At 40.3% G+C, this 15945-nt stretch overlaps 1 protein-coding gene across 1 annotated transcript in view; it reads left to right on the top strand.

Annotated features, from left to right (window-relative positions):
- Positions 1 to 15945, top strand: part of CUBN (cubilin) — a 278146-nt gene that overhangs the window by 244208 nt on the left and 17993 nt on the right. The window contains exon 60 of the mRNA XM_086714844.1: positions 9477 to 9685. Coding sequence (XP_086570970.1) covers positions 9477 to 9685 — 209 coding nt within the window. The remainder of the gene's footprint in view (positions 1 to 9476; positions 9686 to 15945) is intronic.

A 15945-nucleotide genomic window follows, 5' to 3' on the forward strand; every position in this document is an offset into this window, starting at 1 on the left:
TAATTCTACAATATCACAGAATATATGCCATAAAATAACATTGTCTTCTGATGTTGACAGGTAAATGTCACATCTGTTTTATTGGCTTTCCATGGCATTTTGATAAAGAATTAGCACAGTTATGTGGAATACAGTTGCATTGGAATGTAAGGGTAATAAATCTCTGTGTAACAAATAAAACCTTCTAGCCCCAAATTATGCCTTCCAATTTAGTGAAATTCCTTACCACAGGATTCTGACAAAATGAAGTGATTTGGACATGTATTTTTATGGCTTAGTCCTGATTGGTACTCTTATAAAGATGAGTTTATGAATTGAGGAACTAAGTCACAAAGACATTACGTAACTTGCCAAGGTCACTTAGCAAGTCTTGAGCAGAAGTGGGAAAGTAATCCTTGTCTCCATTTTGTCTCCACCAGAGTAACAAAAGTTGAAATATCCTGAGCACAGTGCACAAGCTAATGTATCAAGAAGAACAACCAAATGGTTCCGTGTCCCCATTTAAATGATTTTTTAAAAAGCTGTGGGAAACTTTGTCTGGTTTTATGAATTCCGTAAATTCTTTTATATTACAATCTATTTTATGACGGTTAAATAGTGCTTTGCTATTAAGCCTGCTCTCTCCAAACAGAACATTTAAAGATTTTTTCTGACTTTGATTTTATAATTGTCAATGTTAAGTAAATAAAGCCATCCTTCTGTTATTATTTTATTGAAGAACAATTGACATACAATATTGCATTAGTTTCAGGTGTATAGCATAGTGTTTCAGTATTTATATACATTACAAAATGGTCACCACAGTAAGTCTAGTTACCATCTGTCCCCATACAAAGTTGTTACAATATTATTGACTGTATTCCCTATGCTGTGCTTCACATCCCAATGTCTTACTTTCTTTTTGTAACTGAAAGATTGTACCACTTAGTCCCCTTCACCCACTTCATCCAATCCCCTCACTCCTGCAACTATTCATTTGCTCTCTGTATCTATGAGTCTGTTTGTTTCATTTGGTCATTTATTTTGATTTTTTAAGTTTTTTTTTTTTTTAACATTTATTCATTTTTGAGAGACGGAGAGAGAGCAGGAGCAGGGGAGGAACAGAGAGAGGGAGACACACAATCCGAAGCAGGACCCAGGCTCTGAGCTGTCAGCACAGAGCGCGACGCGGGGCTTGAACTCACGGACTGAGAAATCGTGATCTGAGCCAAAGTCAGCGGCTTAACTGACTGAGCCACCCAGGCGCCCCACATTTATTTTGATTTTTAGATTCAACCCATAAGTGAAGTCATATGGCATTTGTCCTTCTCTGTCTGTACTTATTTCATTTAGCATAATACCTTCTAGGTCCATCCGTATTGTTGCGAATGGCAAGATTTCATTTTTTTATGAGTGAGTAATGTTCCAGTGTGTGTGTGTGTGTGTGTGTGTGTGTGTGTGTGTGTGTGCGCGCGCGCGCGCGCGCATCTTTGTCTGTGTATTGCTCATCTTTATGCATTCATCCATCTGTGGACATTTCTTTTGCTTCCATTACTTGGCTGTTTTAAATAATGTCGCAATGAACATGGGAGTGCCTGTGTCTTTTCAAATCACTGTTTTCATTTTCTTCAGATCAATACCTAGAAGTGGAATTGGTGGACTATAGGGTAGCTCTGTTTTTAATTTTTGGGGGAAACTCCGTACTGTTTTTCACAGTGGCTACATCAGTTTACATTTCCACCAACAGTGCAAGAAGCCTCCCTTTTCTCCATATCTTCGCCAATACTTTATTCTTTCCTGTCTTTTTGCTAATAGCCATTCTTTCGGTGTAAGTCGTACTTCTTTTATATAGTGTAGTTTGCACATTCACGTATCCTCTGTTTTACAAATGATTAAATTTGCTCTGCTTGCTGAAACCTAATACTCAGAGATTAAATTTTCTTAAGTAATAGACCTAACATGATTTATCATTGCAAATTTTTAGCTACAGAAGCATTTTCCACTGCTCAGGCGGTGTTTTAAATCTTTCAGTGATGTTTTATTGTTATTCTGCTAATTGTCTCTTGACAAGCAAATATGCCGTAAAAATCAACTAAGTTAGCTTTAAAAACAGGTTAGTACATAGGACAAAAACGTTGTTTTGTATACATCGAATACGTGTTTATAATATAATAGCAACTCTATAAATCAAGAAATATGTTTAATTCCAAGAATTCCCCTCGTAAACTCAGCATAGATGAGAAGATCCACCTAATAACTATTTACATTTTCTATTCATTCCTTCATTGTTTATTCAAAAGTATTCACCAGCTACTTGCTGTGTAGGCAGTGAACTTCTCTTGCGAATACAAAGATGAACTGAACAAGGTCCATATTCTTGAGAGGTTGATTCAAGTTAGGTTGATTCTTGAGAGGTTGATTCAAAAACGAATAAATGTTAAAAAAAAATTATAAAAAAAAAAAAGAGTGTAAGCTCAGGAGCAAGACTTCCTAGGTGCAAACTCAATTCTTGTACATCCCAACAAGTTTGGCCTTGGACACTTTTCCTCTCTACATCTTGATTACCTCATCTCTGAAATGGGCATGCTAATAATAACTACCAGATAAGGTTGTGGTGAAGGTTAGCTAAAAAATTCCCTGGCACTCATTTAGCATGTAATAAATCTTAGCTTTAAATAGTACTAGCTTGGGAGGGTGAAAAGGCATTCATTGGGAAAACATTCTATGAAGAAGGAGAAACACGTATAATGTTGTAGGTCATTAAATATTCAAGGGCCTATAGTTTTCCATTTAAATTTTAAAATGAGCATGTTGTTTTTTTTTTAAGTGAGCATTTTTTTTTTCAACGTTTATTTATTTTTGGGACAGACAGAGAGAGACAGAGCATGAACGGGGGAGGGGCAGAGAGAGAGGGAGACACAGAATCGGAAACAGGCTCCAGGCTCTGAGCCATCAGCCCAGAGCCCGACACGGGGCTCGAACTCACAGACCGCGAGATCGTGACCTGGCTGAAGTCGGACGCTTAAACGACTGCGCCACCCAGGCGCCCCTAGTGAGCATTTTTTTAATAGAAACAGAAAGATCTTGCTGGGGGTTTGATAAGAATTACATTAAACCTGTGCATCAATTTAGGAATAATTGACATTTTTACTATGTTGTGTCTTCCAGTCCGTGAACATGTATGTCCCTCCGTTTAGTTAGGTCTCCTCCGATTTCTTTTATCATTTTGTCATTTTCAGCACATAGATCCTGTGTATGTTTCATGAAGTGTATACCTAAGGATTTAGTTTTCTTTGGAGCAATCATATTTTTAATTTTGGTTTCCATATGTTTATTATTCAAATATAGAAATGTGACTGACTTTTATGTATTGTTCGTGTATTTTGAGTTCTTGCTGAACTCACTAGTTTTTTAATTTTTACGCAGATTCCTTGGGATGTTCTACATCTGAAAATAGTGGCAATTTTATTTCTTCCTCTCCAGTCTGCCTATATATTTCTTCTTGCCTATTAACTGTCAAGAATACCAAAATGATGTAGAACATGAGTGATGAAAACAAGGTATCCTTGCCTTGTTTCTGATCTTACAAGGAAAACATGTAGTTTTTCACGATTAATATCATGTTAGTTGCAGATTTTTGTAGATACTTTGTGTCAAGTTGAGAAAATTCCTTTCTAGTCTTAGTTTGCTGAGGGTTTTTATCATGAAAGCAAGTCCGATAGTACTAAATCCTTTCCTGCAACAGTTGACATGATAATATGATCAGAACATTTGATTTAGCAAATCATTTTTGAAATTTCAAAGTTAGTGAGACTAATTCTCATGAAATGCACGTAGACTGATGATGCATAAAGTGTTTTCAGTAATATCTAAATAATGCGAAATTAGTAGAAAGATAATGATAAAATTCTCCTAAGTTTGTTATACATTGTATTACTCTTTTTCTAGTGACTATAGCTACTGATTAGTTGCTGAAATTACCCTTCTTTTAGTATTTTAGTTTTATGCTTCCCAAATATTACCAGACTAAGTACATATTCTAAGTTAAATTAGGCTGGGTCTCAAATTAGGATTTTTACAATGAGTCCAACTGAGTCACATTACCAAACACAAGCAAATGAAAACAAAAACACACAATTCGTGTTACAAAAACCACCAAATTGTTTTTCTAATATAACATAAATATAATACCTAAAAGTTCATGCCTGTTTGAGGTTAGGGGGGTAGAAAAATAAATCCAATCTGCTTTTAGAGAAAAAGATGAAACACGTTCATCTGGAACCTAGCTGCATTTTTAAAAATGAATTCATGGCTTTAGGGCAATTGAATAATGCAGCTTTGAAAATCACACTGAGATTTATTCCAAGAAAGGATTCTGGAGCACTAGCCCTGTGTCCTGTGTGGTTGAAGGGAAGCTAATCTGGCACACCCCCATTTCCCTGAAGCACCAGCTTTAAAGGGTTTGTGTTCTGTTTCCTGTGCTTGTATCTGCTTCCTTTAACTACCGGCTAAAGCCCCAGCTGGCTCACTGGGGAACAGGAAAATGCCTGAAGTCAGGCCAGTCTTTATCTGTAAGTATGGCTTCCCGTTTGCCATGTGTCCAAGTGGTAGCCGTCCAGAGGCAGGCAGAGATCCTATCCAGAAGACCTCCATAGCATGTCAGCCACAATGTAACGTCAGCCACAAAAGTGCCAATCCTCATGATAACTATTTAGAAATGTATCTGTCCCCACTAAAGGCTTCAAGATGTTTTGTCTTAGATAATATAACTATTTTGCTTTGTCAGATTTATCCTGGCTTGAGCTTCATTCTGAGGTTTAATTTCCTGGAGGGAAATAATTTAGGATTCGGTTACTGATTTTTAATTAAGTAGAGCTCAACCCACATTTCACTGCTTACAATGGGTTTATATTTACACTGTTTCTGTAGCCAAACGTTTTCTTTCTCTAAAGAAGTAGCTCTTTTGTAGGAAGTGTTTCCAATGTGGAGAAGACGGTTGGAGTGACATTTGTTCTCAGGCATAGGGAGTGTCGTTATAGAGCACTTCTGACAGGACATGACTGATGAACTGGGTGCTGATGGATGAGAGTTTGCTGGATGGTAGAATGTGTGTAGTAACAAGGAAGATGATGGATTTATGGTGCTAAACGACATGTCAAGGTTAAGGGTTGATACTAGTTAAAAAGGACAGGGAGATTTAAAAATATGAATATAGTAAACAGATATTAATTTCTTGTGTATGAAACTATTTCACAGTCACTGAGTTCTTCGTGTTATGTCATGTTTTTGCTGAACTATACAAATCCAGAACTGGGGGGGGTGCCTGGATGGCTTAGTTGGTTAAGCGTCCAACTTTGGCTCAGGTCATGATCTCGCGGTTTGTGAGTTCGAGCCCCGCGTCGGGCTCTGTGCTGACAGCTCGGGGCCTGGAGCCTGCTTCCAGTTTTGTGTCTCCCTCTCTCTCTGCCCCTCCCCTGTTCACGCTCTGTCTCTCAGTAATAATTAAATGTTAAAAAAAAAAAAAAAAGAAATACAGAACTGGTAGTGTGGCAAAGTACGTTTTTGGTAAAGGATCCTTCTTGGTTAATATTTCTCTCTATATTTCCCCAAATACAAACATTTATGGTTCCATTTGCTGTAGGAGGAGCAGAAGCACAGAACAGTTGTACCATGTTTAAGTACTAAAGTGGGGGGATAGAGCAACTATAACCATTTCCTTCACCAAACAAACACCGAAAGGTGTTTACTCATATAATATTATACTTATGTCAATTATATTCACTCATATTAATATATTACTCAAATATAGTATATTTGAGTATATCATATTATTCAAATATAGTACAAATCATAGAATTCATTCACATAATATTATGCTTACTTCAGTTATTTGAATATTTTGGCCTGGATTGTCTGAAGACCGTGTTAATTCTCCTTTTTTAAAATTCTGGTATATTCTGTGAATTAAGCAATGCACTCTATTACAGTTTAATAACTCGAACCAGCTTTTTGTGTTTTGGTCGGCTATTGCCACAGCGATGCTGCATAACAAATCACCCAAATTCAGCGCTTATCCCCACAGCATTTATTGTTGTCACTTGGGGCTCAGCAGACTCGTCGTCTGCCTGTTCCAGGCCGCAGAAGGACGGCACTTGGCTTTATATTTCAGGGCGCGTTCAAGTCTGCTCTATGTGACCCCGCTTTGTCTTTCATCAGAAGCTACCTAGGGCCTGAGCTCCCGGTGGATGGCGCACAGGAGCACCAGCCAAAAACCACAAAGTCCACTTCAGACCCCTTCCTACTTCCAGCCCATTAATATTCTTAAGTCACTTGGCCAAGCCTCACAGAGAAGAAAACCCTGTCCATTCTAATGAACTGCAAAGAGAGAGGCTAAAGGGTTAAGAATCATCCATTCGATCAGTCAGTCTGTGACAGCCCACACCAAGGAATTTTGTGTGTTTGCTTTTGGGTTCCCTGGATGGAGGGTGTGTCTGTCTTATGACCTTAGTCCTGGGGGCACCAGTACTGCTGAATATTAAGTGTGTATAAGAGCCCCCACTCCGCCCAAGTACAGTCGTCATTTTGCCCTTATTAATCCGTTAGTAACAATGAATACACAAGTGGTACTAAGACAATTGGAGCTTTTAAAAATTAACAGTTAATTTTTAAAGCTGACGCAGTAACAGAATAAAGCCCAGCAACACCAGTTTCCCACATACAAACCTCCACGTGTTACACCCTTCTTCTCCCCAGCCCATGCCATTGGCGTGTCCTCTCTCCTGGTCTTATCTTCCTCCATCCGTCCTGCTCCCTTGCGTGAGATGCTACCACCAGATAGGGTTTCCATCAGATGTGATTAGAAAGTGCATTCTGACCCTCCCACTCTTCTAGTCAAAAACCTTTCAAATGCATCCCCATTATGCACAGAATGCACACGGTTCTCAAGGTCAAACTCAATGATCTTGACAGTTGAGGCCCTCTCCAGAACAGCGAGTCCTGTTTCCCAGTCGTGTTATTCTCCTTCATGGACTCTATCGTTGTTACTAACAGAACCATGCTTTCCCATGCATATAATGCAAATCCTTGTACACTTCGCCTTTGGTTGTGAAGTTCTGAAGGAACCTAGAAGTGCCAATGCCAATCCCATTTCCACACGGTCTTGTCCTGTTTATCCTTCAAGACCCAAATCAAATGTCACCTCTTTCTTGGACGTTCTACATCCTTCACAGCCTGAAGTAGTCTCTCCCTTCCTGCAGAACTCACAAGACTTTCCTGCCTCTTATATGGCACCTATTATTTTCTGAATTGTATTATCGTCGTTTATCTGTCTTGTCACTGCTGTTGGACTACCATTTATTTCCCCCCCCAATGTTGAATATGTTTCTTTTGACTATTAAAACAATAGTTAATAAATACATTTGTCAGTTCATTAATACCCTAACTCTTCCCGGTTAGGGGAAGTTGTTCTTCCCTGTTTTGCGTGTCAATCAGGTTAAGTGGTTTTCTTTTTCCTTTGTTGATGTTTATTTATTTTTGAGAGAGAGAGACAGACAGAACATGAGCAGGGGAGGGACAGAGAGACAGGGGGACACAGAATCTGAAGCAGGTTCCAGGCTCTGAGCTGTCAGCACAGAGCCCGATGCGGGGCTCGAACTCACAAACCATGGTTCGTGACCTGAGCCAAAGGGGGACGCTTAACCGACTGAGCCACCCAGGCACCCAGGTTAAGTGGTTTTCTTAAGTAACAGTCAGTCCACATTGGATACAAAAGCTGTGCAAATTCCAGCTCTTTCTTTAGTTTGTGGGCCTGTTTCACGCAAGCAGAATCATTAGCAATATGCAGTTCAGCCCTGAGCATTGCTTTCTTTTCAGAATAATTTTGTCCTAGATACCATCTATGGGTTTATCAGGGATTGGGCCTTTGGATGCATTTCAACTCTAGGAAACATCTGACTGTGCAAATAATCTATCATTTTACCTGACTTAGAAGCTCTGGACAGGGCAGCCTGACCTACTAAATAATGCACCTGTACTGAGAAACACTGCACAACTGATACCCTCCTCATTTCAGGAGGGCTGCTGTGTTTCCACTTCCTGCCGAGCTCCAAGTCCAAAATATTAGTGCCCCCTAATGTCGAAAGCAATCCTTTCCCTGTTAACAGATCAATAAATACAATGAGATGGATAAATGAAAGGCCAGCGTCAGTGAGATTCAACTTTGGAACTAATAATGATCTATATTTGTGCAGAATGTAAGCTTTATGAACACTATTTTGGACCACTTAATCCCGATTCCTACTAGGGTTGTTTTGAATTTAGCTCATGTGCACGGTTTCAAAATCGTCAATAACTTTGTCTTCCTTTTACTCTCTTCTGACGTCACTTCTGAAGTAATTGCCTTGGACTGTGAAATGGACAAAACCAAGTCCTATGTTCTGATAATGTTGTTCTATATTTTTTTGTAGTAGAACTTTCTGTCATCTTGAGAGTATTCTTTATCTGTCTTTTGTATTTTTATCATGAATTTCAAAGTGGACTTTTTTTTCCCAATTAAGTTCCTTTTCAGTTTCCCTTTCTTTTTGGAATAAAAATCACGTATGTAGTGTGTTTTAATATAAACTGGACCTTAGTGTTAGATGTGTGTTAGATGAGTGTTAGTAGTGTTAGATGTGTTAGTGTTAGTATGTATTAGATAGTGCTAGATGAGATGCCCCTCAGCCTCTTTCTGACAGATTATTTAGTAAAAGGTTTCTTGAGAACCAATTTTCTTGGAGTGCTAGGTAAATTCTTCATAAATTCAGTTTTCCATCTGATAGTGTTCGTAAACGCAGAACATAAAAGTAAAATATGGTCATGCTTTCCACAAGTTTTGTTATGCAAAATACTTTATTTTCTATAAAATTGGATTTTTTTTTTTTTTGGATTTTTTTCAAGGATAGGAAAAACTTCAATAAATCCCATCCACAGTTCTCGGAATGCCCATAAAACTAAATACAATTCCCCACTTTCCTAGGTGACTAGACGGGGACTAAAGTGTCAGTGATAGGAGCAGAAAGGAAATATGGAACAAAAAAGCTAATACGGTGGGAACAACACCCGCACAAGCCATCTGATAGCATCCACCTGAAGCTCCGGGCACCATCTGATAATGTCCATGCACGTGTGACCGAACTAGAAACTATATGATTTTTTTTTTTTTAATTTTTTTTTTCAACGTTTATTTATTTTTGGGACAGAGAGAGACAGAGCATGAACGGGCGAGGGGCAGAGAGAGAGGGAGACACAGAATCGGAAACAGGCTCCAGGCTCTGAGCCATCAGCCCAGAGCCCGACGCGGGGCTCGAACTCACGGACCGTGAGATCGTGACCTGGTTGAAGTCGGACGCTTAACCGACTGCGCCACCCAGGCGCCCCTATGATTTTTAAAACCCTCCCTGTAAAATTTAAGATCTATTCCCTTTGGTCTGCGTAGTGATGTGTCTTTGTTTTTAACACAGGGCCTCAGCAAGGATGTGGTGGTTATCTGACAGGTTCAAGCGATACCTTTGCCTCTCCTGATTCTGACTCCAATGGAAGATATGACAAGAATTTAAACTGTGTATGGTTCATAGTTGCACCTGTAAACAAAGTGATTAAACTCACCTTCAAAACATTTGCTCTGGAGGCACCAAGTAGTGCACAAAGATGCATATATGATTATGTAAAGGTAAGGCCATTGTATTTCTTAACAGAGTCTTCTAACCCGGACTTTAATATGATACATGCCAGTTGGCACCATTCAGGAAGTCACGAAATGTTGAGTACCGCTAGTGGTTAAAATGACATATTCTTCAATGATATAACATTTATTATTACAGATGTCCTATCTTCATCTCAAGTTAATCTTTAATCTGGATGGATGAGCCAGAGATTGCATGTGGCTTATAACATTAGCTTTAAGATTCCCTCTTCATTCATACTTTGTTGAGAGATGATCAGTGGAAAGGTGGGTTGTATGGAAAGAGACACTCAAAAGACCTTTGGCAAATCCTAGAATAAAATTTGTATCTTTACTGTCCATATGACCTTTAGATGCAGAACTAAATAACTTAGTTCTGAAATCCCATTAAAAGGAAGCTGAATTTTTGCTGACTCGTTAATATTAAGTTACTGTACCCATCAGGCTAGATGACTTCAGATTAAACCGTCTAATTAGTATCAGCCAGTGTATTCTACAACGCTTTGGGGTGGAAGACAAGTGTGGCAAGATTTGTGCCCAAGGGAACTTAAATCTGATTGTTAAAGTAGTGGGTGACGCGTGCAAATCTACAATAAACAGTTCAGGACAGTCAATATTGAAGGGCCAGCTAATGCATTGGATAGAGGCTCGAAGCAATGTGCAAGTTTAAAAGGGAGGAAAGTTCATGATGATCTGGCCTGAACAAGAAAGACTTCAGGGGCGCCTGGATGGCTCAGTCAGTTAAGCGTCCGACTTCGGCTCAGGTCGTGATCTCGCGGTCCGTGAGTTCGAGCCCTCTGTCAGGCTCTGTGCTGACAGTTCAGAGCCTGGAGCCTGTTTCAGATTCTGTGTCTCCCTCTCTCTGACCCTCCCCCATTCATGCTCTGTCTCTCTCTGTCTCAAAAATAAAAAATAAACGTTAAAAAAATTTTTTTTAAAAAAAGAAAGGCTTCATAGGGTGCCAGAAAGCAAATTCTCAGGAGAGAAGGCATTCCAGGCAAAGTACACATAAAAAGAAGGGGAGTATGGACGTTGGCATATGTGTGGTCTTGAAGGGGTGAAGGGACTGCCTTTTTTTTTTTTTTTTTTTGAGAGGAATATTGCGAAAAAGTAGCAAGAAATAAGATCGCCTACGTGGAGATACACCCAGATCACAAAGAATCTTGAAAAGTCTAATTAATGACTTCAGATTTTATGCAGTTGAAAATAAGGAAGGATTGAAGGCTTTCCACTGAGTAATATGATGAGAGCAGCATTTACGGAAGACTAATATGGAATCAGCACTGCAGGTAGATGGTGAGCAGAGAGTCTGGAGTTAGGACCCCAGGGAGAGGTTACCGTTAGGTAAGGAGGGTATAGAGACGGAAATCACAAGCTGGTGCAAGAACTTTTAAGTTTAAAACTTGTCTTAAATTTTAAAGAAGTCATTTTCTTTAAAAAGGGGGAAGGAAGAGTCATAGTTGGAGTACCCATTGGGCACTTAATTATATACTGTTGTATTTTTACTGTGCTAAGCTCTAAGCCCAAAGAATGTCAGTTTGATTAGGAGAAGACCCTGTGTTGTAAGGTAGGGGTTTAGTTTGGGTGACAGCAGGGCAGACAGGTGAGCAAAGGCTGGAACAGGGCTCCAGTGAGAAGAGAGCAGCACAGAGCGGAGACAGCAAAGGACTGCTTCTGCAGTCAGAAGAAGTGCTGTTTTCTTTCCAGGAAGGCAGCATGGAACTAGGAAGCCAGGCTTCCGCTCCACTCTGGGAAAGGGACGCAGCGAGGCGGTCAGAGAGGACAGAAGACGCAGGACGAGAAACAGACAAGTCATGGAAAACATGTAAAAGCCCAGAATAGTGGAGGATCCCTGAAGTCAAGGGAGAAGAGTGGTCCACCAAGGATGGGTGGTCGATACCATTAAATTATAAGTTAGGGGCCAAGAAAGGTAAAGGCGAAAAAGAAACTCCTCTGACTGATAGACAGCCATTTAGCTAAAGCATTGGCACAGAAGTCAGATCAGAGGGAGTCGGTGAAAGATTGGAGATAACAAGGGACGTTGGTTCGGGTTGAATTCTTTTCTAAAACGACACCAGATGGCCCGCACAACAACAAAGCTGACATTCAAGACTGTTTGAGAGTGGGGCGCCTGGGTGGCTCAGTCAGTTGAGCGTTCAACTTCGGCTCAGGTCATGATCGCACAGCTCGTGAGTTGGAGCCCCGCATTGGGCTCTGTGCTGACGGCTCAGAGCCTGGAGCCTGTTTCAGGTTCCATGTCTCCCTCTTTCTCTCTCTCTCTGCCCCTCCCCCATTCACACTCTGTCTCTCTCAAAAATAAATGAACATTAAAAAAAAAATTTTTTTTTCAAATGTTTGAGAGCTACCCTGATTTTACAGGAAGGTAGTAAACTCTGGAGGCAGGTAGTATGGACTCTAACTCAGTTTTGCCACAAGATTCCTCACCTCCCCAGTTCTTTATCACCTCACCTACTTAAAAAATTTTTTTAACATGTATTTATTTTCAAGAGACAGAGAGAGACAGAGTGCGAGTGGAGGAGGGGCAGAGAGAGAGGCAGGCTCCAGGCTCTGAGCTGTCAGCACAGAGCTTGATGTGGGGCTTGAACTCATGAACCATGAGATCATGACCTGAGCCGAAGTTGGATGCTTAACCGACTGAGCCACCCAGGTGCCCCATCATTTCATCTTTTTAAAAACAAGTGAAGGAGGGGCGCCTGGGTGGCGCAGTCGGTTAAGCGTCCGACTTCAGCCAGGTCACGATCTCGCGGTCCCTGAGTTCGAGCCCCGCGTCGGGCTCTGGGCTGATGGCTCAGAGCCTGGAGCCTGTTTCGGATTCTGTGTCTCCCTCTCTCTCTGCCCCTCCCCCGTTCATGCTCTGTCTCTCTCTGTCCCAAAAATAAATAAACGTTGAAAAAAAAATTTAAAAAAAAAAAAAATAAATAAATAAATAAAAACAAGTGAAGGAGCTCCTGGGTAGCTCAGTTGTTTAAGTGTCCAACTCTTGATTTCAGCTCAGGTCATGATCCCTGGATCATGGACTCATGCCCCGAGTGGGTCCCTTGCTGAGCTTGGAGCCAGCTTGGGATGCTCTCTCTCCTCTTTCTCTGCCCCTCCTCCATTCCCCCCCAAATAAATAAATAAGCTTTAAAAAAAAAGTGAAGAAAATCAAATAATCATACCTCTTTTGCAAGGTTATTTTGAGGACAAAGATAATGAATGCTGGTGCAACTTAAAAACAAATTTATTCCCCCTCCCCAAGCTTGTGTAATTCCGGATGGGCATGCTGGCTGTGGAATCACCTTTCCTTAAAATATTAAAGATAATGGGGGCGCCTGGGTGGCGCAGTCGGTTAAGCGTCCGACTTCAGCCAGGTCACGATCTCGCGGTCTGTGAGTTCGAGCCCCACGTCAGGCTCTGGGCTGATGGCTTGGAGCCTGGAGCCTGTTTCCGATTCTGTGTCTCCCTCTCTCTCTGCCCCTCCCCCGTTCATGCTCTGTCTCTCTCTGTCCCAAAAATAAATAAACGTTGAAAAAAAAATATTAAAGATAATTGATTTACATAGAAATTATTATAGGTGTAAATTCATGTAGGCTGTTTTGGGTGTGGTCCTGCTAGGAGAACAGTCAATTGACGTTCTTCTCATCATTTTCTGAGTGTGATTTGATACTGTTATTAAAGCAACTAGCAATTTTCTGAATTTCTTCAAGTTATTTGGGAGAAAAATAGCAATATCAAAAACAAGAAGTTACCATCTAGCTTAAATATAAAATGTCCTTTCCTCCCATTCCTTTTTTTTTTTTTTTTTTTTTTTTAAAGAAATTCTGTTCAGGTCTACTCTTGCTTTCCTTCTTAGGAAAGCAATGTCCCTGTACTGGCAACTTTTCCAGCTTTTACTAAACTGGCAGATCAAAGAACATTGGTTGGAATGTGGAGTCTTGGAGGTATCTTTGTTAAAGCGACTCTCTGTGATAAATGGGGCATTTGATTCCTTGTAGAATGTTTCTTAGATATTATAATCAAATCACTTTTTAGAAAAGCTAATTTAATTCATTTCTGTAGGTAGATATACAAGTGAAAATGTGGTGATTCCATCATTCATTCATAATTATATCACTATTGCTTTTTTTATTAAAATTTTTTTAATGTTTATTTATTTTTGTGAGAGAGAGAGACAGAGACAGAGTGTGACCAGGGGAGGGGCAGAGAGAGAGGGAGACACAGATTCCGAAGCAGGCTCCAGGCTCTGAGCTGTCAGCACAGAGCCCAACGTGGGGCTTGAACTCACAGACTGAGAGATCATGACCTGAGCTGAAGCCAGATGCCCGACTGACTGAGCCACCCAGGCTCCCTATCACTCTTGCTTTTGAAAGGTTTGACTCGGGAAGTTACTAAGATAATTGCAGTACATCGTGACGGTGTGTTTCACTGAACGTGTCTGTTGAAATTAACATCACATCACATCCATTCCATTAAGAGTCACGTGGCATAAGTATGTGCCGGGCATCCCACACCGTCGTTAAGGAGGGATAAAGTTAGGGTTCCTCGAGGAGCTGTCAGCAAAAAAGGAGGAGACTGACACATAAGCATATAAATTATCGTACAGTGTGACAAAAACAATAGATACGAACCGCGAACAGAAGTAGAGAAGAAGGTATGATTGACGTCATTTTGGGGTTTGGGAAAGGCTTCCTCTGTGCGATGGCTGAGCTGAGTTTTGGAGGAATATCGCAGAGGAGCACTTCCTGTTCAACCTAATCTGCCCATTTGAACATCCAGTATTTCATAGTGCTTACTTGACCATCTGAAGTCAAGGTCATGTACGCTATAGCCTACCCATATCCATAGCTTCAGAAACTTAATATTAACATACTAAATGCAATGAAAAAGGAGGAATAAAAGGAAAGTATATAAAAATAGGGCACACTTAAATATGTAAATGCTGATACAACTACCTTATGTCACGTGATAAAGTCGTCAAGATTCTTCTATGTGGCATCATGGCAATGCAAAAGCATAAATCTAAACTAATATGGGGGGGCTTGTATTTGCAACTTAAGTGCCGTTAACATCACCATCTGCAATATGAATTTCCAAGAAAGTGGAAAAACTCAAAGAAAATAGTTCCAAACAAAACAAAGTCGAGTCCTCCTTCCACCGACACAGTAATTGCATTATGCAAAATGTTTTTGTGTTTATATAGAGAGCAGAGTTAGGTTCCAGGGTCACACAATAATGAACAGTTTTGTTACAGAAATGTCTGGCAGAACATTGAAAAGTTATGTGGGACAGAGTCAGTCTTCACTTTGCAAAGCTGTGCCGTGAATTGCAGCATGGGATTCTGCAAGGTGGCTTCTAAACACTGAATGCCAGTCATAGCCCCAAATTATTGTGATGACCCCCAAAACAAGACACTTTTGCAAAAAAATGCTCTCTTGGAGATGATACAGCCCCCACTGAGAACCTCTGCCTTAACCCACTGGGCTTAACCATTCAGTCTGTGGTCAGACAGTGTGGGGAGATCTGTACTCTATCAAGGCATCAGGTTCCAATAAATGTTTATTTGAGTACCTACTACATTCCAGACACTGCTCTAAGCACTGGAAAAAACACTGAGTTAAAATTAATAATAATAATAATAATAATAATAATAACAATACTATAAAATTCCTATATTTGCAGAGCTGATGCTAATCACTGCTTCTTATGGCTCTTCCCGAGACCCCTGGGACAAATCTAACATTTTTCCCGATAATGTTTTGAAATGAATCAGTGTTCAACCCCAAATCTGAAAAATCCCTCTGTTCTCTTCCCATGCCAAATTATGCCCAGGCGTGTTGTCCAGCAGACTCTAACAGAAGTTTCTCAATAAAACCAAAGAATTCATGAACATACTCTAAGATGGCGATGTAGGGATGCTCCAAATAAGAATATACAAACCCTCCTCCTGCGGTCAAATTCGCAAGAAAATATTAAAGATAAAGTCCTAAGGAAGTCCAGGTCTAAAATTATGAGGACATTAAATTTGAAAAGAATTAAAGTGCCCTGTTGCCCTTCTTGTCTTATTGCCCTTTTGCATTCAGAGTTCACAGAAATTAAAATCCAAAAGTTGCCTTCCCCACTTTCTCCTGCCGCTCAAATTACCAGCTGGATAAAGTGCAGGGGCTGGCACTCATTGTAGTCAGAGGCTACCTTCCACCAACTTGTGGGAGCAGTTCCTTCAGGATCTTAAGTAGATGCACCTAGGCTCC

This window comes from Puma concolor, chromosome B4 (genome assembly GCF_028749965.1).
Source record: "Puma concolor isolate L17-30 chromosome B4, mPumCon1.1.hap2, whole genome shotgun sequence".
Classification (NCBI taxonomy): Eukaryota; Metazoa; Chordata; class Mammalia; order Carnivora; family Felidae; genus Puma; species Puma concolor.